This window comes from Colias croceus, chromosome 26, assembly GCF_905220415.1.
Source record: "Colias croceus chromosome 26, ilColCroc2.1".
Lineage (NCBI taxonomy): Eukaryota > Metazoa > Arthropoda > Insecta > Lepidoptera > Pieridae > Colias > Colias croceus.
The window spans coordinates 816,581-842,717 of record NC_059562.1 but is presented as its reverse complement, the minus strand read 5'-3'; the positions used below and the strand labels follow the sequence as shown (position 1 = coordinate 842,717).

Here is a 26,137-nt window from a genome sequence, read left to right as displayed (position 1 = left end):
TCCGCTGACCGATTTTTTACGAGTATGTGAATAACCTTTTTAATACTTTGGGATTTTTTTTTATTTTTGGATTTAAGAGGGTATGTGGCATAATCGGACTATGTGGCAGTGAAATAATTTTTGAAATCGGACCCGTGGTTCCCGAGATTAGCGCGTTCAAGCAAACAAACAAACTCTTCAGCCTTATAATATTACGAGTATAGATTAGTCAAAAATAAATCTCTTGAACCACAAAGTTCTGCCATAATATAGATAATATTATACTACCAGGTGGTTTAAGACATATTGGCTGCTTGCCAACCTTTGCCTTGTTATCACAAACATTCGGAACAATAGGTAGTGATAATTATACCTGGTAGGTATTATAGATATTATTTATTCTACAAAAAGTAATATTTTTCCTATTTTGCAACATTTTCCATTGATTTCGCTTTGAGTCGTAGTATGATGTAATACCGCCTTCTTACTTAAAAATACGATACCAAAGAATTTTTAGTGTTATCACAGCTTTTCTTTTTAGTTTTTGAATTTGTCAGTTTCATCTCTAGTTTTCCTTTAATTAGTTTTTAGAGCTTATTGGTGTAATGGATGAAATAATGATGTGAAAATAAATTTAAAATTATTTACTCTCGTCGTGTTAATTGAAACCAGACACTTTATCCACAAACCCTACATATTATATTATTAATGTGTAACTCTATCTGTTTGTTACGTTACGCTTGAAACAAACCTGAAACGCTGAAAATATTTGAATGAATTTTATTTATACATAAAAGGTTCCCACTAAAAAGGACTCGACATATAAATAATGAATGTACTTTAATTAATATAATGGGTGTCATACCGTTTTAATTATCTATACTTAATATTATAAAAATAACTGCGTTAAAAACAACCGACTTCAAAAACGGAAAAGTAAGAAATAAAAAAGATTTGATATTATTAATTACTACATATTATTTTTATGTGCTATTTACTAAAAAGGTTTGATGTCGGTGCATGGGCTTAATACTAAGTGCTTAGTGTTTGGCACCGACTTCAAACCTATTTAATAAATAGCACATAAAAATAATATGTAGTAATTAATAATATCAAATCTTTTTTATTTCTTACTTTTCCGTTTTTGAAGTCGGTTGTTTTTAACGCAGTTATTTTTATTTAATACTTTTTAGTGTATTTTTCAACACGAATCAAACGAGCCCAAACTCGATAAAGTTGAGTCAATATATTACTGAGTTCCTATGGCCACCTTCCGATTCCATCATCAGATCAGCTCCATGTCATGATAATTCATCGCTATCCAATTTACATTCGTATACAAAATTTCAGCTCAATCGGTTACCGGGAAGTGAATCAAAGTTACTTGCTACATTGAAATTAAGTCATCGAGTACAGACAAAAATGCTCATAAAATAAAAACTACTAGGCCTAGCCGAATAAAATTTTTATGGGACCAATTCGACACCATTCCGCATCGAACAAAAAAAGAATCACGTAAATCGGTTCAGAAACCTCGGAGTAATCGGTGTACATACATAAAAAAAAAAAAAAAAAAAAAAATATACCGGCCGAATTGATAACCTCCTCCTTTTTTTTGAAGTCGGTTAATAAAGCTGAACAGTTTGTTTGTTTGTTGGTCTAATTTGAAAAATTATTTCAGTGTTAGATAGCCCATTTATCGAGGAAAGCTATAGGCTATAATATTTCCTCACGCTAAGACCAACAGGAGAGGAGCACTCCGAGCACTGCGGGTAAAGCCGAGGGGCACAGCTAGATACAAATAAATAGGTAGTTAAAAAAGTTTCGAAACTTCCGATAAATGTTGTTCAAAATCCATTAAATATAGTCTTCAATTCATAATTAATAGTATACCTAATACTCCCGTTTAATCGAACACGACAAAATATCACTATTATGTTTCTAATTATTATTTATTTTTAGTTTTCCCTTTAAAAACTTTCACACTGCGTGTCATGATTGAACGGTTGTTCTATTTCAGGATATAACAAACTTGAACTATATTACACGCACAATTTCACTATTTCGAACAATAACGACAAAACTATTAAAACACCAAACTTGTAGGTACTAAAAATAGATATTTTATATAGGCCTGACATTAGTAGTCAGACCGCGTTTAAAGGGTTTCCTAATATATATCTCCTAGATTCGGGATTTACATAACCGGTTCACTACTTCTAGATAAGTAATGTTTAGTTTATCTGTCAGTTATTGTGATAAATGATGACAATAAATGTAAATAAAGTGTTACATAGAGAGAATATTGTCAGCAAATGATGAAAAATTGCCTGAATTTTTAAAATTATTCAGAAAGGTTTATAAGTAACAAAAGTAAGGTTAAAAACACTGTGTTTTGTCACACAAGAATTTTATTAAAATATAGGTAGGTACTTACCATACTAATAAGAAAATGAAAAATCAATTGATTTCATATTTCTTATTAATAACATTAAAGGAAAGTCCCTTTTGAGATATCATTAGGTTATTGACCTAAAGACAATGGAAATTAGTTTGTTGTTTTAATAGTCGCCTACACGATCCTAATTATATAATTTTGATAAGCCTGAAGTTTATTGTCTTTTTGGTATTCATCTACTACGCGATCTGTCTGTATTTTTTCGAAGAGATAGATATCTTTTTGTTTTATTTATAACATTAATATTATTATTACAACGAAAACATGTGCTAAAATGTAATAAAAATTATTTGTTTAAATACGTTAATTAGCACCTAATAACGCTTTAAGAGACTATATTATCACAATTTATAACAATAACGCAAAATTCTGTATGCCAATAATATATTTTTGACACAGTATAAAACTTAGAGCCATCTTAGAGCATTAAATCTAAGGTATAAAATGACAAATCTATTAAAGAATCATACTTTGTAATAATTCCCATGGAACGAATCTTTAATCTATACTATATTATAATATAAAGCTCAAGAGTTTGTTTATTTGTTTGAACGCGCTAATCTCGGGAACTACTGAACCGATTTGAAAAATTATTTCGGTGTTAGATAGACCATTTATCGAGGAAGGCTATAATATATTATCATCACGCTAACACCAACAGGAGCGGAGCAATGCGGGTGAAACCGCACAGCACAGCTAGTTTATAATATTTATCCATAGAAATGTTTAATCTTCTATGCGACAGAACTAAAAATATAACTCATAATAAATAATTAATTAATTAAAATATCCACAACTTCAAGAGATAATATCTCTAAGAGGACGTTTAGAATAACCTTCAATCTATTTATAAATTAATGCTTATTAGATATAAATTAATTTAATATATTTTCTTGAATTTAATATCGCTTCAGGAAAGTTTAAGGTCACGCGTGAACCGGTGAACCGATTTCTTTAATTCTTTTTTTATTATATTCCTTGAAGTACGAGGATAGTTCTTATGTAGAGAAAACGTAAATATGTACCACGGGCGAAGCCGGGGCGGACCGCTATTCTTACATAAAAATATAGAAGTCTTCCCTCTTTCTGGAACTTTATCCTATTGTAATGGCACCTTTGGGTAAAAAAAATCGATCTGAACAAACCGTTCCAGATATTAAAAAGAAATATACACTCAATAATACACACCTACTTGAAAACAAAACCCCTGCTACAATCCAATAAAAAACTTACAATACAATCCATACTTATATTATAAATGCGAAAGTAACTCTGTCTGTCTGTCTGTCTGTTACTCAATCACGCTTAAACTACTGAACCAATTTGCATGAAATTTGGTATGGAGATATTTTGATACCCGAGAAAGGACATAGGCTACCTTTTAATGCGAAATATGTACCACGGGCGAAGCCGGGGCGGACCACTAGTATAACATATTTCATAACCTAAAAATACAATCAAGTCACGTCAGAAATTGTCAATTTAAAGTATATTATTTGTATTCTATACCCAAAGAATTTGTCGAATAAAACCCTAAATATACAGGACCTCTATTTTTAGGGTTCCGTACTCAAAGGGTAAAACTCTATTAGTTCTAACTTCTATTACTTGGCTATCTGTGTTAGCTAGAAAGCTGAAATTTCATAAATGTATTTCCGTTGCCGCTATAATAAGAAATACTAAAAATAAAAAATAAACGTGGATCCCCATAAAATAAACTGTCTTTTCTATTATAGATAGTACAGAACCCTTCGTGCGCGAGTCCGACTCGCACTTGGCCGGTTTTATTCTATATCTGTGTTTGTTACATAAATAATCGATTTATGTCCACCCACGCGGTCCCAATAATGTTCTCTAGAAAAATGGACTGCCTCTGGCCTCTGATTTTCGTATAAAAGGAGGTAATTAAACCGAAATAATTGAATTAGTATAGTGAAATGACAAACTTAGTCATGTTTTAATTGTGGTTTCAATTGTGAATCATAATATTCATTTTCAATTTTCATTTGTATTCAAATTAAAGGTTATAATGCTGATAATTAGTTTTTGAGGTTTGTAATAAATAACGAATTGTCTGTTATAATATGAAATATGAATTAATAAGAGTGTAATCGTATCTTACTTAATGTTATAAATGCGAAAGTTTGTGAGGATGTGTGTGTTTGTTACTCTTTCACGCAAAAACTACTGAACCGATTACAATGAAACTAAGCACACAAATAGAGGGTAACTTGGATTAACACATAAGGTTTTATCCCATAAATCCCACGGAGACGGGAACTGTGCGGGTTTTTCTCGGCGTAAAGCTAGTGTTTTCATATGTTAGAGTCTTGTTAGAGGCTCTGTTCATTTCTAGTTCATCACTTTTATCTTCGGAAATGTCATCACATTTTTTTAATTATCTTTGAACTTGAAAAATAGGTCCTAGTTAGCAATAGCAATTAAAATATGTCCCATCATATCATAGCTTCTTCAACGCTACATCATCCAATTATTTAATTCTGTGAGAAGTATTATGAGGAGCATAAAATGGTTTTTATTAAAAACCGTATAATTAAATCTCTATCACGAATAATCTGCATATTTTCCGGGTTTTGTATGAAACAGTCTTGTTGCAATATGATCCTTTTGTGCCAAGTTTTAAGCACGTTTCTTTGGTCCCTTACGACCCGTAAGTTCTTAAACTTGAAGTTCCCTGGAATTAAAACTTCCCAGTATTTCAAATATAGCCAGGAAGCATTTTTCCTATTATATCCGGGAGAATTATTATAGCTTCCTATATATAGATTTCCGGGAATCTGCAAGGTTTTCTTGAAAATCTAAGAAACTTAAGCTCGTGTTCATAAAAGTAGTCCTTTCACACGTCGTTCGAAAGGAATTGGGTCAAGCCGACTCGTGAGACCATTACCCGTAAATAAATACACGTTCTTCTTTCTTTTACAATCTAAACGTTTTCTTCAAGTTACTTGCTTATCTATACTAATATTACAAAGCTGAAGAGTTTGTTTGTTTGAACGCGCTAATCTCAAGAACTACTGGTACGATTTGAAAAATTATTTCGGTGTTTGATAGCCCACTTATCGAGGAAGGTTATAGGCTATAATATATCATCACGCTAAACAGAAGCGGAGCCACGCGGGTGAAACCGCGGAGCGCAGCTAGTGTGCAAGATAAAGATAACAAATGTGAGATTATTTAAGTTGTTTAATACAGTTGTTTTTTTGTAATATCAATAAATTCTAGCTCTCCACTGTAAGTTTATTTCAGAATTTCATTCATAACTCACAGATATTTCCCAAGAAATGGATATATTTACATTGGCCATACATTATAACAAAGTCAAATACAGCGGAGATCTTGTGATTAAATTACTTGGAAGAATTGATCGTTTTCCCGATATTTCATACGCCCACATGCACATATTTCTGGATTACTGCTTTAATATATTTTCTAACTAGATTTCCGCCCGTGGCTTCGCCCGCATTTGCAAAGGAAAACCCGCATAGTTCCCGTTCCCGTGGGATTTCCGGGATAAAAACTATCCTATGTGTTAATCCAAGTTACCCTCTATATGTGTGCTTAATTTCATTGTAATCGGTTCAGTAGTTTTTATGCGAAAGAGTAACAAACTTCCACACATCCATACATCCATACAAACTTTTGCCTTTATAATATTATATATTAGAACAGTCAAGCCTCATTCTGGTCCTTTATAAGCTTCAACGCACGAGGCGTGATCGTGTTTCTGTAAAAATTGGGTCAAGTGTCGTGGGCATTTATATTACAATTAGAGGAAATAAATAAAAGTACTTTTCTTTCAAATACAATCATTTAAGCCTACGTAATTCACAAATTGTAACATAAAGGATGATAAAAGGCAGGATCAACAATCAAATTTTGGTTTGACATTTGTATTCTATAAATAAAAAATACGTGGTACGCGCAAGGTACGCGTGACGTATGTTCATACCAAGACAATTTCTACTTATGAACCAGTAGGTAGATAATAAAATTGTCATTGTCATGTTTGTCTATAAAAATATACATAATATTATTATTTATATTTAATACAACGTGCGTTTATATTATTAATCTACTAGCTTTCCGCCTGCGGCTTCACCCGTCCTTAACATAAATTATATAAAACCTTCCTCTAGCATCACTCTATCTAAAAAACTTCATCAAAATGCATTCCGCAGTTTTAAAGATCTAATAGGAACGAACAGACAATGGGAATCAACTTTTTTTTGAGCAACTATGGAGTTTCTTGCCGGTTCTTTTCCGTAGATAATACTGCTTTCCGAATCGGTGGTAAATGTTAAAAATATGTAATGACGTTTCAAAAGTGCTTCTAGAAGAAGTCTAATTGAATAAATAAATGTTTGAGTTTGAGTTTGAGTTTTATACTTTGTAATGATAGTTAAAGATTAATATTCATACATTCAATGAATGAAATAGAAAATAGACTTTATAGCCGACAAATTTCCCAGGATAAAGTAAAGCAAGCAAGCACAGGAAACTAGTAAAATATTGAAATGCAAATACCGGAAAGATGAATTGAACAGGATGTTGCATCAGGAAATCAGTTGAACGAGTCGCAGCGCTGCATCGCTTTGAGTTTAAACTTTGTTGTTTATTTAAATCTTTATATAGCTTCTGAAATTAATGAATTCGGTGTAGAAAAGGATCAAAATTAAAATTTTATATTTAAAGAAGTGATAACTGCGTTAAAAACAACCGACTTCAAATTTGCACTTGCAAAATTTACAAATACCTACAGACAAAAATGCTCATAAAATAAAAACTACTGGGCCTATCCGAATAAAATTTTTATGGGACCAATTCGACACCTTCCCGCATCGAACAAAAAAAAGAATCACGTAAATCGGTTCAGAAACCTCGGAGAAATCGGTGTACATACATAAAAAAAAAACATACCGGCCGAATTGATAACCTCTTCCTTTTCTTTGGAGTCGGTTAATAAAACTAGAGCTAGCTTTTCGCGTTTCGCCTGCTTTGTTTAAACCTTAACAAATTATATACTAAAACTTTCTTTGAGAATAACTCTATCTATTAAAAACTGCATCAAAATCCGTTGCGTAGTTTTAAAGATTTACGCATGCATAAAGACAGATAGACCGGTGTGTTTTATACACAAAATAATATATTCTTCTGCCTATTTCATATCCCAAATGAGCGTATCACTTATGAATTAATATGTACTAAAGAAGAGATATATAAGAATGTTGTTTTGGGCAGAAAATTAAAATTCATTCCAAATGAAAAGCAAACATTGAGATTGATTGCGCTCGACGGTCTCACACGTTCAATTGTCGCTTTACTTAAAAATGATTTATTATAGCCGTTTATTACTTACTAGCTTTCCGCCCGCGGCTTCGCCCACATTTTGAAAGAAAAACCCGCATAGTTCCCGTTTCCGTGGGATTTCCGGGATGAAACCTATCTTATGTGTTAATCCAAGTTACCCTCTATATGTGTGCTAAATTTCATTGTAATTGGTTCAGTAGTATTTGCGTGAAAGAGTAACAAACACACACACGCACACACATCCTCACAAACTTTTGCATTTATAATATTAGTACGATTTATTTGATACTTTATTGCTTCCATAAATTATTAGTTATTAACTCGTTCGTTTATTTTATTATTCGTAGTTCTGATAAATGAATTTCTGGCTTTGTTAGCGATGCCAAATTGATTTAAAATTATTCTTTTTTGCGGATCTTTTTGTAATGTTTTTTGCGTGAAAAGTTAAATGCAATGTAGGTTTAAAGACTTATGCCAATCAAACTTAACAACAAGCCATATTTATATAAATGTCAGTCGTATAAAAATATAACAATGCATTCAAACATTACCTTCCTTTGTTGCAATACACGCGTTAATACTTTTTGTTGAAAAATGTACTTGATAGAAAACCTGCGTAATATGATACGCAATATAAAGCTGAAACACGTAAAAAATAAAACAACGCATTTAAAAAACATTGCTCTTGTTGTGTGCAGTACACGCATTAATGTTTTTTTAAACAATATATTTATGTGATACACACCATATATAATACTAATGTTTTAAACGCGAAAGTTTGTGAGTATGTATGGATGTGTGTTACTCTTTCACGCAAATACTACTGAACCGATTACAATGAAATTTAGCACACATATACAGGGTAACTTGGATTAACACATAGGATAGATGTTATCCCGGAACTCTTATACGAACGGGAACTATGCGGGTATTTCTTTGATAACGCGGACGAAGCCGTGGGCGGAAAGCTAGTGTTAAATAAAGCTCTTACACATGCAATATAAAGCTGATACATGCCATTCAAAGGCGTCAAAGCGGAGAGGCGGCACTAACGAAGCTTTTGTTGTGGTCAATGTTTCGCGTATTTCTGTGCGCTTTACTTTTGAATTTCAGGTGAAATTATCGATGAGGTATGCGTGTATGTAGGTTCAGAATTTACGCCAGAATTAAATAAGTTAATTGAATTGTAGAGCATATTTACGTGACAATAGAATTAGACCCCTTTTTTTGTTTGCAGTTGATCATATATTATATTGTAATTATTAGACATCGGATTATATGCACTAACAAAATGCCAAAATATGCATGCAAATATGCACTTAAAAAGGCCGAAATATGCACTAAAAACGGCCGATATGCCTAAAATATGCACAATACAAAATCAAAAAACAGCGAAGTTTTCTTAAAATTAAGTATAGTTTTTGTGGCAATATACAATTAAGCTTTTTTAGCAAATTTTCGAGCGCAAATTTGTGACGTTTTTCACCCGCGAGCCCAGTGTTGCCACCTTTCGGGGTAAATCTAGGCCTTTTTTGGAATTCAACCCGTGTTTAAGTTTTTAGCCCCAAAAGGGTAATCTAGCCCTATTTTCAATGGCTCAAAATTTACTTAAATGGAGCCCATTTCGTAATTTTTTGCCATTTTACCATGCCAAAGTAGTGTTTGTTTACTCGCTGAGCGTTCTGATTGGCTAATAAAGGTTTGTCAACCAATTAAAACTCCCGCTACTTAACGAAATATGCACGATTGGAGGAAATAGGCTAAAATATGCACTAACGTCGTAATTAGAGAGTTATATGCATTTGCATATGCAAACATGCAAATGCATATAATCCGATGTCTAGTAATTATTAATCTGACATTCATGTATTTTAACGTAGACATGGACTAGCTAGTAACTTTTATTTCCACCATAGACTGGAGTGATATACTTTTAATGTATTACTAGCTTTCTGCCATTCTGCGGCTTCGCTCGCTTTGTAATACCTAAACCTAATAAATTATACACTAAAACTATGTTGATTATTATTTGTGTGATGAACTCAATTATTTGTTCTTGGGTCTGGGTGTTATTAATTATTATCTATATATGTATTTATTAAATGTTATATTTATCGTCGCCTAGTACCCACAACACAAGCCTTAATTGAGCTTACTGTGGGACTAGGTCGATTTGTGTAATAATGTCCTATAATATTTATTTATTTATTTATTACCTAATACTTTTTATGTATAATATGGTCCATAGTATTAATACATAAAAAGTCTAGTGGTATTTACTCTAGTATATTAGTTGTATAACATCCATATATTTTGATCTCAATCTTTGAGCTTGCAACGTACAGAAAGCAAATAAAACTTTAATATTAAACAAGTGATAACTGCGTTAAAAACAACCGACTTCAAACTTGCACTTGCAAAATTTACAAATACCTACAGACAAAAAATGCTCATAAAATAAAAACTACTGGGCCTATCCGAATAAAATTTTTATGGGACCAATTCGACACCATCCCGCATCGAACAAAAAAAGAATCACGTAAATCGGTTCAGAAACCTCGGAGTAATCGGTGTACATACATAAAAAAAAAAAAATATACCGGCCGAATTGATAACCTCCTCCTTTTTTTTGAAGTCGGTTAAAAAATAACAAACTACTTAAATAGAGGTGATCACTTCAACTATATTAATGGCATTTTAAGTAGGTTGAATAGTTTTAAACTTTATACAGTAACCACAAGTCCATGAACAAGTACGTAATTAAAATACTGTTTGCTACCCTCATGCGGTTTGTATTGCCCTTGTGTGGTTAAATAGCATCGTATTATTGAGTTTGTTTGTTGATACAGAAACGGCTGAACGGTTTTGGACAAATACAATGTTTTTATTTATATAAACTCACGATGATTTTTTTGTAATTGTGTATATAAATAGCATTATGAAAGCTTTAATGAATACACACAAACAAACTCAAACATTTATTTATTCAATTAGATACTATTTAGTTATTTACTATGATTCAAAAGTGTTTAGTAGACTTTTTCTACAAGCACTTTTGAATTGTCATAACATAGTTTTAACATTTAGGTACCACCGATTTGGAAAGCAATTTCTACGCAGAAAAACCGGCAAGAAACTTCGTCCGTAGGTATACTTTCGTCACCACACTAGCTGTATTTTGAACAATTTCTTAAAAACCTTTTATTTATCTTCAACAGAATGTGGATAACCTGGCGCACATGGTTGGTCGCGGCGAGCGTGTGCGCGTGCGCAGCGCAACGCATAGACCAGGAGCCGGTGCTGTCGCCGCGCCAGTCGCGCGTGCGAGACCGGGAGCTCAAGCCTGATGAGCCCACGTGCGACCAGCTGAAGGCTATGTGGAGGTACGTGTCAAAATATGTAAAAATTGATTTAAAATGCGATCTATATTCTACATAACAAGCATAAATGGTTTGGTATGGTTTGGCGTATGCCGTAAATAAATAAATAAATAAATAAATAAATCGAGAACGGCTTAACCGATTTCGTTAATTCTTTTTTTTACAATATTCCCAAAGTACGAAGATGGTTCTTATGGAGAAAACGTAAACATGTACCACGGTTGAAGAAATGTTTTTTTTTTGTGTTAGAAATACATATCTAATATTGATATTTTTCAAGACAATTGTAATAAAATCCATAAGTATTTAAAGTCTTAATTTTGTTTATTTTTTTTTTCTGCTTTGTCTATCACTTAGTGGCTTAACTCAAATTTAATTATTTTTCAACATGTTGTTCTTCATCCTTTAATTGTTTGTTACAATTGTCAATTTTTTTAAATTGTAATATAATGTACCCTAGCATTGTTGTGACAGATGTTGGATGACCTAAATCTATACTAATATTATAAAGAGGAAAGGTTTGTATGTATTATATATATGTATGGTTTTCACGCATAAACTACTGAACCGATTATAATGAAATTTAGCACACATAAAGAATGTAACTTGGATTAACACATAGGATAGGTTTTATCCCGGAAATCCCATGGGAACGGGAACTATGCGGGTTTTCCTTTGAAAACGCGGGCGAAAAGCTAGTAAATAAATAAAAAAAAGCATACAAAAGCTTTTGAATTAGCAAAATTGGTCTTATCGCTGACAGACAGAACAGAGAGGAATCTGCATTATACATATAAAATTATGTTTCATTTCAAATGCAACACGTCAATTAGAAAACTACGTGACGTCCTGTTCTCTAAGTTACGACAAGCAGCTGTCAAACTTAGCGGATAGACCGCCATCTTCTGCCATATATTATATGCAGGGAAACTCAGTTATGACTTGCAATAGTCACTCTATTACGTAAAAACTCTTTAAATTTTAAAGATAAAGTGGATTCCTCATAACAGACATAGGACATTACAATTATACTTAGATAGAATTTTATAAAATTGAACTAACTGCTTAGGACATTGATAAAAATATTTATTGTATACATCATCTCCCGGCCTATAATGTGTCAACATTTTACCTACAACCAAGCCTACAACCAACCTACAACCTATCAAAATCTCTTGCTGAAGCTATCAAATCTATTAACTAAGAGCTAGCGCGCAAGAGCAACTATTGTCTCCGCAACTATTTTGTCTCTCCCATCAACTCTATGGGGAGTTGTGTCGCTACGTGCGCGCACTTCTTTATACTAGCCCATAGAGGTGATGGGAGAGAAAATAGTTGCGGAGACAAAAGTTGCTCTTGCGCTGGCTACATGTAATCTATTAATAAATCACACTTCCAACTAATTATTACCATTACAAAATTACTCCTCATAATATTAAACTATTAACTCAATTCCCTGCGGTATCCTGGGAATTCGTTTCACCATTCCCGACATAGCTTGAATATCCCGTTCCGTTATATTTTGAAGAGACAACTATTTCACGTGTTCAGACTTAAATACCGGACATTTTCGGAGCATTAGAGCGACTATGTTTCACGTGTAGACATTTAGACACTATTTAATATAATTATTAAAGTGAAACTTTTATTACATCGTCTCAAACTTTTTGGTCTGTGTAGCACATGTCGCGTGACGCACGATACGTACGATAATTATCGTACAAATACGATAATTTTTAGTTAAATGTCTATAGTGTGAAAAAAAGTTTCACTTTTACCGTGGTTTCATAAAACCACACAACATTTTTTTTCCTTTATAAGTATTTTGTACAATGTACAAGTTAGTGTATCGACGCGACTTCCCTTGTGATAAATTATAAATAGCTTTTATTAGTTACTAGCTGTGCCCTGGGGTTTTACCCGCATTGCTACGCTCCTGTTGGTATGAGCGTGATGATATACATATATAGCACAAATATTATATAGCCTATAGCCTTCCTCGATAAATGGGCTATCTAACACCGAAAGAACTTTTCAAACCGGACCAGTAGTTCCTGAGATTAGCGCAATCAAACAAACAAACTCTTCAGCTTTATAATATTAGTATAGATTGCTATCGCTCCATAATAATATAACGAACAGTTAAAAAAAATTGAATCCTTTTTTCTACTCAATTATGTCCACTCTTTTTTCACTTTATACATACTGTAGCAAATCGGACAAAAACGTAATAAGTTTTTAAACTTAAATAACTTTAGAAATTTACCATAAATTTACCCTCTATAGTAAACCTTTATAGCTATAGCCGTCAGTTAATAATAAACTTGAAACGAATGCTTATTAATATTTATCGTTAATATAATGTGTAGTTTTATCATAGCATATATCCAAAACTTCCAAACCTCATTTCATCCATTGTTTAATTTGAAACAAATTACCATATACAAATAGAAATAAATTTATTTCAATAAAAACTTTCTAAGCTCTCAGATATTACGGCCGATACGGTTTCAGAAAACAAACGACACAGCTTAATTACGTTCTCGTAAAGTTTTGTCGGACTTTACTCAATACCAGTATTTATAGATAACTAGTATTGCACCCGGTTCTGCTTAAAAATCCTATAGTTAACGGAATTGAATAATCTAGTACCTATATTAAATAATTTATTTCAAATAAATGTTGATTAATTTAAACAGAAAAATTACAGCCGTAATTAATTTTTTAAACCACTTAATAAAAGCAGCTAGGTGTTCACTTGTTTTGCGCCCTTATTTATTTTTTTCGCAGTTAAAAAAGGAAGCAATAAAAAATAAATAACTATAGCTAGATGGCTATGACTGTATCATATCATAATTATAACTTCTTCATATTCCATATCATTAATTCCCAAATCTATTTATAATAATCGCTTAAGGGCTGATTTTTCAATGCTTGGATAAAACTTATTCGTCGAATAATGTATAAAACTACTATTTTAAAAACGTATTCTAATTGCCCGTATTTGACAGTTTGCGTGACATTTTAATATTACTGTGTAATACTTTATTGGACGGATAAGTTTTATCCAAGCATTGAAAAATCGGCCCTTAATAAAACAAGGTTATATTAATATTATATCTCTGTGACATTTAAGTAAATTGTTGTATATTTCATATTATCCTTTTCCCAATTTGAAAGCCTCCGATAACTTTTGTTGACGAAATTTCCCTCGAGACGAGCCAAGAACTTTGATTTTCCTAGATGTCTATTTTACTTCCGATAGATACCTAATTCAGTCGATTCATACAAGTATAAGCCAATAAAATCCGTAAATTCAAGTATGCAAAAATATTATAAAGAATTGGACTTATTGAAAATTATTAGGTACCTACTTTTTTTATTAACTGGTAAAGATAAGGATAAAACATGTTTGAAATTGATTCGAAAGTGTATGTGTCTATAATAATAATCCGTAGAAAATAAACACATACCTACGACATTACCTATGCTTATTGATTTTTAATGTTGTTTTACATTTAAAATTAAGGGGAGGCTCCCTAAATTTTATGTGAATTTGCATTGATATTCTGAAACAGTCACACATGCAATCAAAATGGAACTTTAGTATATGATTTATTGGGTCTTTTCTTTCCATGTACAAGGTAGTTACGTAATTGTCTCATTTTCGCTCGATTCATTTTTTATTCAAAAAGGAATTCAAATTCATTTTTTATTTTATCCTTTTTTAAGGATTATTACATTTTTTATAAATAAAGGTTAACAGTAAGAAAATATAGTTTACTATCCAATCCGAAGATATTTTTTCTCTAGATCAATTATTACTTTAGTTATAAAGCGCACGCGATATTCAACTTTATTACGGCTGTGTCCAACCTGTCTCTCAGTGCCAGAAATTATGTAAGAGCCTCCTCAAAGGTATAGAATCCCACAGGTATAGAAAAAAAAATATTAAGCTATTGCATAGTTTCTATTGCGGGCCTTGAGCGCGGGGACCGAATCGAGAAATTCCGTAACGAAAAAACCTCACGCTCCCCACTCCGACGGGCGGAGGTGTGGCTTGAAGGCATAGCATGCAATAGCTTTACCGCGGCAGTCCCCGAGTGCCACACGTCGTTTTTTTTCCCAAAACAAAAGCACTAAAATGCTCAAACACAACCATTGAAACAAAACAATAAATTCTAACAAATGTGACCTTTAAATTGTATTTATTGATTTTCCCGCCGTTTATCAACAAAGGTTATTAGGTCACGCCAGTCATTAAGTAAAAGACAGTTTTCTTCCTCCCACGTGAGGTTACCTAGATAGTTCACAATTTTCTACCTTTTACTGTGGCATTTAAGTAATTGTTTGCAACTACATCTGTAGTTACTTATAATATACTTGCTTGTTGCTGCTCACTGAGGCTCCGCCCGGGTAGACATTTTCCTGGAAAATTTTCAATGTCTATAGTTGTTCATTCTTGAAGAGAACTTCTTTATACTAATACCGTCACGTCATGAAGAAAGGCGACGATTTTCGTATCTTTGAATCATGCCAAAGAAGTTTCACTTCTGGCACGTGTGCTCAGCACACACGCTCTTGTTTTTAGAAAATTTGCACGATTAAAAAAATCCCATTTATCAAGCACTAGGCTACGCTCCACGTTTTCACCCGCATTGCTCCGCTTCTGTTGGTATTAGGGTGATGATATATAGCCAATAACCTTCCTCGATAAATGGGCTATCTAACACCGAAGGAAATTTTCAAATCGGCCCAGTAGTTCCTGAGATTAGCGCGTTCAAACAAACAAACAAACTCTTCAGCTTTATAATATTATGCTATAACACTAAATATCAAATAATTATAGTTTATTATTATAAACGGAAACAAATCCAACGAACAAAATTATTAAAATCTGTTCTGCCTTTCTTGAGCTATGAGCACGTAAACTAACACGATTTTCTGTAAATTTTATACCTATCCCTAAATAAATATATATAGAAGTTATATCTATCAAATTTATATAGAAAGACATAAACTTCTCGTGTCACATTGTTTCTAACCAGACTCCGCAACGCCTTGACCGATTTTTATGATATTTTTACGTATATTCGGTATGAGGAGAGGTCGTAAACTATTTATATACTCCTGTGATAAGGGTGTCCTGGTAAAACAAAGATTCCCGGAACAACTTGTAATAGCAAACAATATTACATTTTGAGGGTATGGACAACAAAACTATAAAACGAAAAACTATTTTTGGAAGGATACTGTAGGAATCTATACTAATATTGTAAAGCTGAAGAGTTTGTTTGTTTGTTTGAACGCGCTAATCTCAGGAATTACTGGATCGATTTGAAAAATTATTTCGGTGTTAGATAGCCCATTTATCGAGGAAGGCAATAGGCTATATTACTTATATCATCACGCGACCAAGCGGCGCAATGCGCGTGAAACCGCGGGGAACAGCTAGTATTATTATAAGCTTAAAGAAAGCTTTTTTATCAATTTAAGCTTCTGAATAACTTTTCTGAATATTAATGTGTCTTGTTATATTATCAAATAATTCGTAAATTTTATCGTTGTGTTACGACAATAATCTCTTATTTTTGCTCACTCACCCGATTGTTTTATCTCTTTTTATTGTTAAAGTTGCCTGGTAGATATCGCTACCTAGCAATAACACCGCCTTTTGCTCTGTTATGTTGAGTCTTGCCATACTAGTTATTATTCTGTTGTCTTCTTGCCTTAGTTTATGTATCTGTTACAGGAAATGTATGTAATCCGTCATTGTATACAATTCCTAGGAAATGTATACAATTCCTAAAATCGTACGGAAATGTGTGAAATAAATTATTTTATACACATTTCCTAGGAAATTTATACATTTCCTAAATAGCTATCGGAAATGTAAAACATTTAAGATATTGATATGTCGTAGGCAAGTTGTATATAATCTGACCGTTTACAAACGGTCGGCATTTTGTAGTAACTATGCCGATAATTCGTACTTAATCAGAAATTTTTGGTTTGGATAAGGGGGTGGGTTAGGTTAGGTTCGTGTTATCCGACTGCGCCAAATATACGCGAGGACAGCGGGACGGGGGGACTGATTACTTGCAAAATGAAAATTTGATTTTATAAGAATAAATATAAGTTGATTTTGTGATATTTAAGTTAAAAGTTAGATACATAGTTGATTTTTAAAATGTTAATTAGTAAGATAATAATATGAACATCATATTATTACAATTTTACGGTATGACTGTTACCCGATTGTATCAATAAGAGCTATAATAAAAAAATAACAACGTGTTTTATTACAGAAAGCATTTACTTTACACATTTCCTAATACGATATAGGAATTGTATACAATTCCTAGGAAGATTATACATTTCCTAGGATATGCATGCATTAAATAGTTTTTTAAACAATATTTTATACATTTCCTAAATGGTATCGGAATTGTACACATTTCCTAGAAATTGTATACAATTCCTTGATTTCATACATTTCCGGTAACATATCTATTTACTTTCAAGCAATTAAGCTTTTTCTTTTATTCATTCAAAATTATTTTAAGCTATTGCATAGATTCTATCGCGGGCCTTGAGCGCGGGGACCGAATCCAGATATTCCGTAACGAAAAATCCTCACGCTCCCCACTCCGACGGGCACGGAGGTGTGGCTTGAAGCCTGAAGGCATGCTATGCAATAGCTTTACCGCGGCAGTCCCCGAGTGCCATACGTCTTTTTTTTTAAGAATTGTAGTATATCTATTAGGTAGTTATAGTATCTACAAATAAAGCTTTACCGCTCTAAATTCACATCAATACCTCTATAAGTATTGCCTCGAGACGATACGTAGCGTTGACAAATTGACACATGATGAAGGTCAAGGAAGATAAAATGGAGACATTTTACTCCCCGTGTCTGGTGTTATAGAAAATATATGATATATTTTATTTTACCTGACTTTTAGCAAACTATAGGTACTAATATAAATGTGAACGTCGCGTCTGTCTGTTATATTTTTGGAATGATTTTACTTAGAAAAGTACCAATAAAATTATGTATAAATGTTAAAAGTTCCTTTTTTGTACGTAGATCTTGACATGAGGCAAAGCAAGAAGTTTTTTATTTTTGCTAAATTCTTATAAATTCGTTTAATTGAAAGTAGATAAAATGATCTTTATTTATTCCTTTATACATAAATTTATAAATGTGCTGGAAAAGATTGTAAACAGACATCACAAATCAAACTTTAAATCTCTTCTTAACATTTTTAATTAAGAACATTCACACAATTTTCTATCTAACTCACAAATAATTAAAGTTGACATTGTATTGCAACAGGTTCTCAAAGAGGCAGGCAAGAGCTCCAGAGATAATGAACGAAGTGAATTCGTATCGCGACCCTCTGCTGTATAACGAGTGGCCGGTATACACTGCAATGCCCCGACCTGCCCCGAGGTAAGATATTCCACATCATTATACTATCCTACTAGTAATATTATACGAAAGTTTGTGAGGATGGATGTTTGTTTGTTACTCCTTCACGTAAATGCTACTGAACCGATTACAATGGAATTGGTATGTTGGTAGCTGAAGAATAAGACAAGCTACTTTTCATACCGGAAATTCCACAGGAACAGGAACTATACAGTTTTTTATCTGAAAACACGGGCGAATATCTAGAATAGAATAACACTTTTAGTGTATAGTATAATGAGGACCTACTATTATAATAAAATTATAGTGTACACTGTAGTGCCCCGACCTGCCCCGAAGTAAGACATTGTACATAATTTTAATGAGGTAACCTATTATAGTTTGTGCCACGATGGCTCATTGAAAAATATGAAGTCAAAATGTTGGCACGCAAAAAAATACTGTAAAGGTTTAAGGTGTACAAATCTGTGTTTTTTTAGAGCAGCAAGTTCAGCCTGTGAAAAATAAGGTTTATAATGATGAAAATAATTATTATTAGCATAGAAATTTCTTGAGTTTAATATGAGCTTTAACAATATCTCGAAATCTTTTTAGCGATTTGAAATATAATAAAATGATAAAATGTGAAGTTTAAAATGTAGAGGGTGTGGAGTCGATCTCAATAAAATCAATAATATTTGAATTATCTGGACGCAGAAAGCTTACCAACTTACCTATACAGAAAAATCGACAATCAATTTAACATAATTATTATGTAAGAAATATAACGGCCCCATATTGCCCCATTGAATAGTATCGTAAGTATATATTTTTAAAAAGTGAAATAGTTTAATCTATACTTATATTATAATGCTGAAGAGTTTGTTTGTTTGAACGCGCTAATCTCAGGAACTACTGGTCCGATTTGAAAAATTCTTTCAGTATTAACTAGATAGCTCATTTATCGAGGAAGGCTATAAGGTTATATATCATCGAACTTTCCACAAGTTTCCCGCAAAATTGAGAATCTATTCCTTCAGCAGACAGAATAAAAAAGAGCTTTTAACTTATAATAATACTCATCACTACATAGTATAAAACAAAGTCGCTATCTCTGTCCCTATGTCCCCTTGTATGCTTCATCATCATCATCATCATCATCAGCCCATATACGTTCCCACTGCTGGGACATGGGCCTCCTATGAGGGTACAGGCCATAATCCACCACGCTGGCCAAGTGCGGGTTGGCGGATGACACATGTCGTCGAACTTTTTTTAATTCTTCGACATGTCGGTTTCCTCACGATGTTTTCCTTCACCGTTCGAGCAGTGGTGATGTTACAACATGCGCAGATAAATTGAAAAATCAATTTATTTCCTGCGCGCTCGCCTGGTCTCGAACCACGGACTTATCGATTCGAAGTCCGAGGTCTCACCACTGAGCCACCACTGCTTTTTTATGCCTTGTATGCTTAAATCTTTAAAACTACGCAACGAGAGAGCGTAGTGTTTCAAGAGGCAGGTTTTAGTATATAATTTATTAGGTTAGACAAAGCGGGCGAAGCTGCGGGTGGTAAGCTAGTTTTAAACATAATGTAGAGTTCATAATAAATTCACTAACTCATATTGAGTGTGCTTTATAACGAAATGATAAAATTATTTCTGCAAGGGTTGTAAGTAGACTTGAATACGAATACTCAACTCGTTTGAGTACTTAGCGGTTTGTATTATAATAATATAAAATTATTATATTACATAGTTTACTTTTTATTTAGATTTTATTCGAATGCTTTATAAATATAATAGCTGCGCTCCGCGGTTTATCCGCGTGGCTCCGCCTATAGCCTTTCTCGAATAATGGGCCCTCTAACATCGAAAGAATTTTTCAAATAGGACCAATAGTTCCTGAGATTAGCGCGTTCAAACAAACAAACTTTCCAGCTTTATAATATCAGTATAGATTTTTTAAAGAATAGAAAATTTGATCACGACGCAGGATTTTTTACGTTACTGTATTTACTAATAAATATGATTTGGAATTTTGAATAAATACTTTTACTCTGAAAGGCGGCAACCTTAAATAGTCGTAAGTTTTCAGAAATTTCCCAATTTTCTGGGCAATTTCTTTAATTTGTCATTCCGTAAGAAACTTGAACAAAGTATTAGAAAACTTAAAAATGATGAATAAAATTCGTAAAGTCGTTCTCAAGTTATGGCGTAACAAGTTAAGAAAGATTTTATGGTTTTGTTGATTTAAATGTTTGTTAAAAACTTATTAATATTACGAAATGTAAAAATGTTTCCGTTGACATTTCCATTTATTATTTTTTATCTGTAGAATTTCTTTGACCTTTCTAAATAAGTATTTGTTTCAAGCAAATTCCTTCCCAAGCAAAACCCGCTTCCGTTAGCAACAACGTATTCGCATCCAAATTTGTTTTGTGGTTAAGTAACCTTTGATTTTTAGGTTTCCAATGCGCGGCTATTAACGTGAAAAGTCGTTGATAGATTGAGCTATCGAAATATCATATCTGGAACGATATTTACCCATGAATCACAATATTTTTAACTTTATCAATTTCATTTAAATTAGATTAGACTTCAAATAAATAGTAGAAGTTAATTAATACCTTTTTTCATTTCATGTAAGTATACATATTATGTTTATTGAAAATAAAAGAGATAATGTGAAAACTCTACAGAAATACCTATTTTTTATTATGGATAATATATTACGAAGCTATTTCAGACCTTTTATAATTTGAATCGACCCCGGGACTTTACTTCGCCATTACCAATGTAACAATATGTACTACCTAACAAATGAATACAGAATAATCTATAAATAAAAATTTATTTATAGATTTACAATGAACTTCCACTTACACTATGTCCGAAAATAAACACAGTTATATGAACAATTCCGTGAATTTAAAACGTTTACTAGATATATTGGATTCTATTTTCTAGGGTTTGATTTTACGCGAGTATTATACATTTTTTCCGGGAAAATAATATAATGAATAAATCGCGTTTAAAATCCGTTAAAAAGTCTTTAATTTCTAAATGTATTATAATACTCGCATGAATACATCGCGTTTAAAATCCGTTAAAAAGTCTTTAATTTCTAAATATTTGATTCTATTTAAATCTAAAATTCGCGTGGGTGCGGATAAACCGAATGGCAATTTCGGTGTAACAGGCGGCCTGACCTCGCCCCGCGAGACCTGGGAATTCTGTATAATTGTATAGAGAACAGAGAAATGCGTGGAGACGCTTTTAATAATTATTTATGAAAATATTAAGGAGATTATGCACCAGTTTCTCCGCTTGCAGGAGCCTTTAAGGCCATAAAGCCCTTTGTGTCTTAAAGTAGCATGATGGTAAATGTTAATGAGTGTACATTATTAAAATACCTTATTTTATACCAAAAAATGAAGAAATTAATGAGAACTATTTAGTCATAGAAAAAAATGAAATCTACAAATACAGTAAAGAGACACAATACCTATAGACATTCAAAAAATAAATAGGCATTTTGATTCCAGAAAGACAGTAGATAGTATAATTAACTTACAAATATATTCACTTCATTCAATATTTCATATCTCAACAAATAATAACAGTCAAATCATTTCAGATATATTTACGAAAAAAAAAACTACTGACGACAAAATATTCTTATTTCTTACGCATACACATTTAATGGTTATTCATAGCAGTTAAGAACGCCGTTTACCTCAAACGGGGGTTGAATGAGACGTGGTAGACGGTAGAGGGATGGGGACTGGGGTGCGCCACCCCCTCTACCTGTTAACTTATTTCATTATATTTTAAAACACTCATTGTGTTGCTGATTGTTACATCAAAGCGCAAAAGGACAGGGAGATTTTATTTCATCTGTATACATTCTTTGGTTTGTACATAATTTTATTATTTGAATTTTGAATATTCATAAAAAAAATGGATAGATTTTTGTAAAACAGTGAATCATGAATAATTTGATATTTTGCTTGTAAAATACAAGCAAAAAGTGCCTAGTGGTTGGGTTTAAATAAGATGGTAAAATTATATAACAAATTATTATTATTTCTTTTAAATAATAGGAACGTTGTTGATATTTTATTTTAAATAAAGACTAAAAATAAATTCTATGCTAAAAATGTTTATTAATCAACATTAAGTTAGATAATGTTAATCTACAAATCTGACGACTGTAATATAACACAGTGTATGTATTAACTACATATTTAATTAAACTAAGTGCTACTAGATAAAAGTGTTCTACTAAATAGTGTTGATTAAAATGAACGGCAAGATTTTATTTTCAAGATAAGTGCGAAGTGAAAGAAACTATCCATCCTTTAAATGGTGTTACATTAAGTGAATTAAAATTAAAATATGCAAATTGAATCGACTCCACACCATTCTCTGTCCAGTTAATACAAATTGTGTTGTATTCATCATTGCTGCATTATACACCTGTTGGTCAGCGTTCCGACCGCTGATTAAAGTGTTCCACAATACCTTTGTGTGGAACAATTCCACTAAGTTGGAACATTATATTTCTGTGAACCGTTTGATATTTTAAACTTTGAAACTTGTGTTAGTGAAAACGCAATAATAATGAATTTATATTCGAAAAGTGTACAAAGTTGTGGTTGTTTTAAATTGTTTTCCATTTATAATTTAGTCATGAATTGAATTCAAAGCCGTAGTTAAAAGTAACGACTTTTAAAAGGGTTAATTACTTAAGCCATTAGACATTTTTAAATTCGTCTGCGCCCGAATACCAGATGGTTTATATTAACATTGTGGGTCTTCGTCCGTTTTTTACTATTTTAGAATTCCCTCCACGTATCTCGATTATACCTACATATTTATATATACCTACATACATGTATTTGTCTTTATATAATATTACAAGTAGAGTTCGCATGTAGGTACCTATGTTTCATCTTGATACACGCAGTAAAAGGCAGGTAGAAATCACCACTGCAGCAAGGAGGCCCAAAAATGAACGATACATTTTCTAAAAAAAAATAATTAAAATTCATCAGTAGGTACTAGGTACGTCGAATTTCTACAAGGCGAAAACACACAAAAAAATATCATTAAGGGCTGGTTTTTCACTCGTTGGTTAAAACTTATTCATCAAATAACGTATTAAACTACCATTTCAAAAATGTATTCTAATAGTCCGTATTTGACAGTTTACAGGTGACATTTTAAAATGTTCGTGTATTGTCTTTATTGGATTGTTCTTATTTGGACGGATAAATTTTAAACAAGGATTGAAAAATCGGCCCTAAAAGTATTTAATAAGTTCCCCGTCAATTCAGTTTCTACCTTTATATGTACTTTACTTAATATAATTATTATTTATCCAGGTTCAGATACCAATACCCGCCGATGCCCCGCGAAGCCTACGGCCGCGTGATCACCAAAGCACCCCCCAATGCTGTGCGCACCCCTGACTATGGAGAGGTGAGTGTTTCATCTTTATTTGTTGAAGTTATACTTCTTTTGGCGCGATGGAGAAAAATGATGAGAGTGAATTTTTACGATGCGCGCTCACACCGACACCTAAATTTAACAGCATGAAGTTAGTTCTAGGTGGTATGAAAATTGATAACTATGTTCAAGTTGTATAAGTATAACTTCTTACGCGTGTACATAAGTGCACACACTCTTTTTTATTTAAAGACTAGCTGTGCCCGCGACTTCGTCCGCGTGGAATAGTGACTGCATAGTAGTTACTACTTATCTTAAATTATTGAGTAAACACAGACTACCATAAATAATTAAAAGAACTGTAAGTAAAACTTATTACTAAACTGAGCTAAACAATACAAAAAAAAATACCTTATTAATTTTCTACGTAAAATTTCTTTTAAATTATGTCATATTATTTTTAGGCACCAGGGGGGAGGGGAGCAAATTTCTTTTCCTTCCTTCCTTGTATGGATGTTTTTAAATATGTATCGTGCAGCAACTGATCAGCTTAATCGATACTCAGTTTTTATCAAATCCAGCACAAAATCCAAATCAGATCTTTCCTGAATCCTGTCTCACGCCTGTAGGTAGTAACTAAACCGTTTAGACCGTGCAATAAAAATTAAATAAAAAAAAAACAGCGCTACGAAGAAAAGTGCATACATAGAAAAAGGAATAAATAATTTCACAAACTTCCCGAAGATTTTTAAAAATAAATACCATTTTAAATATTTATAAAAAAAAACAAAGTCATCGGGGCTGCCATGCCAACATCATCATAATATACCTCATTATCAAAATACATATATGGTACTTAATTTTAAAGATCGTCGGGATGTTTGTAAAATAATTATTTATTCCTTTCGGTTTCTTATTTTCATGTAATATTTTCAAGTGAGCGAGACCTACCTCTACCTCCATATTACATTCCTACATCATATTGATATCTATAAGTTTGTTGCTCCTTGACATCTTTTAAGTTGGGCCGTAACCGTGCACAAATTGTAATGGACCACAGTGGCAAAAGAAGTGGTATACTTAGGAAAAAATATTGCCAAGGGCCAGGCCTATGTAGCTTTGAGTAGAGTTCAAAATTTCCAGGGTGTGGCTATCCTCTCGCTCCCATATCTTCTTTCACAGACTTTCAACCCTTCCCTTTCCATCCCTAGTAAATGGCAGAACCGATTTTGATGTAAACCATATCTAATTGTACCTATATGTACACGTCATATCCTGTAGTTTGATGCTCCATTTGGTTTATTTATCCCCACTGTCACCCCTAAAAAGCCCTAAATGTAATAAACGGATGAACCGATTTCGATAAAATATGACTAATTGTAATTCACACGTTGCCCTTTCATATTTTGATATGCCGCTTGAGTATATTATTTGACATTTTTTTTCATTCCCACTTTTACCCATAAAAAGGTATAATAAATGGATGAACCGATTTTGATAAAACATGTCTAATTAAACTTTACACGTCATGCCCTTTCATATGATATGTCACTTGAGTATATTTTTGACAAATTCATTTTTTTATTACCACTTTTATACCTATATTAAATAAATGGATGAACCGATTTGTTACTCGTGTTGGTCGTTCACTTTCATTTAATATATCACTTAGGTACTTATATTTGACAACTTTCGTTTTTTTCATTCCCACATTTACCCCTATAATAATATACCTAGGTATAATAAATGGATGAAAAAAACCGCATCTAATTCGGATTACCTGTTAGCGAGCTACGGTGGCACAAACAGACACACACACACAGACACACATAGCGGTCAAACACTTATCACCCATCTTTTTGCGTCGGGGGTTAAAAATATAATACGACATAATTTAAAGGACATTTTATGTATAAAATTTACCTAGAAGTAAGAATAATTCTAATTTGACCAACCTGTCTGTGAATATCTATCATTGTTCTATATTTTTTTATATTATTTTTTTCCAGAACTGCAATCTAAATCCTTTGCATACAATGCAAAATTCCCTATAAGAGATCTGCATAAAGATCACTTCCACTAAAATCCATCGTAAAACTTTAAAATGATGTAAATGACACCGTT

The 26,137-nt window shown here is 32.6% G+C and overlaps 1 protein-coding gene across 1 annotated transcript in view; it reads left to right on the top strand.

The window, feature by feature from the left end:
• Positions 1–26,137, top strand: part of LOC123703459 — a 68,424-nt gene that overhangs the window by 23,068 nt on the left and 19,219 nt on the right. Inside the window, exons 2-4 of the mRNA XM_045651452.1 lie at positions 10,984–11,148; positions 18,485–18,601; positions 23,950–24,046. Coding sequence (XP_045507408.1) covers positions 10,985–11,148; positions 18,485–18,601; positions 23,950–24,046 — 378 coding nt within the window. The 5' untranslated portion in view covers position 10,984. The remainder of the gene's footprint in view (positions 1–10,983; positions 11,149–18,484; positions 18,602–23,949; positions 24,047–26,137) is intronic.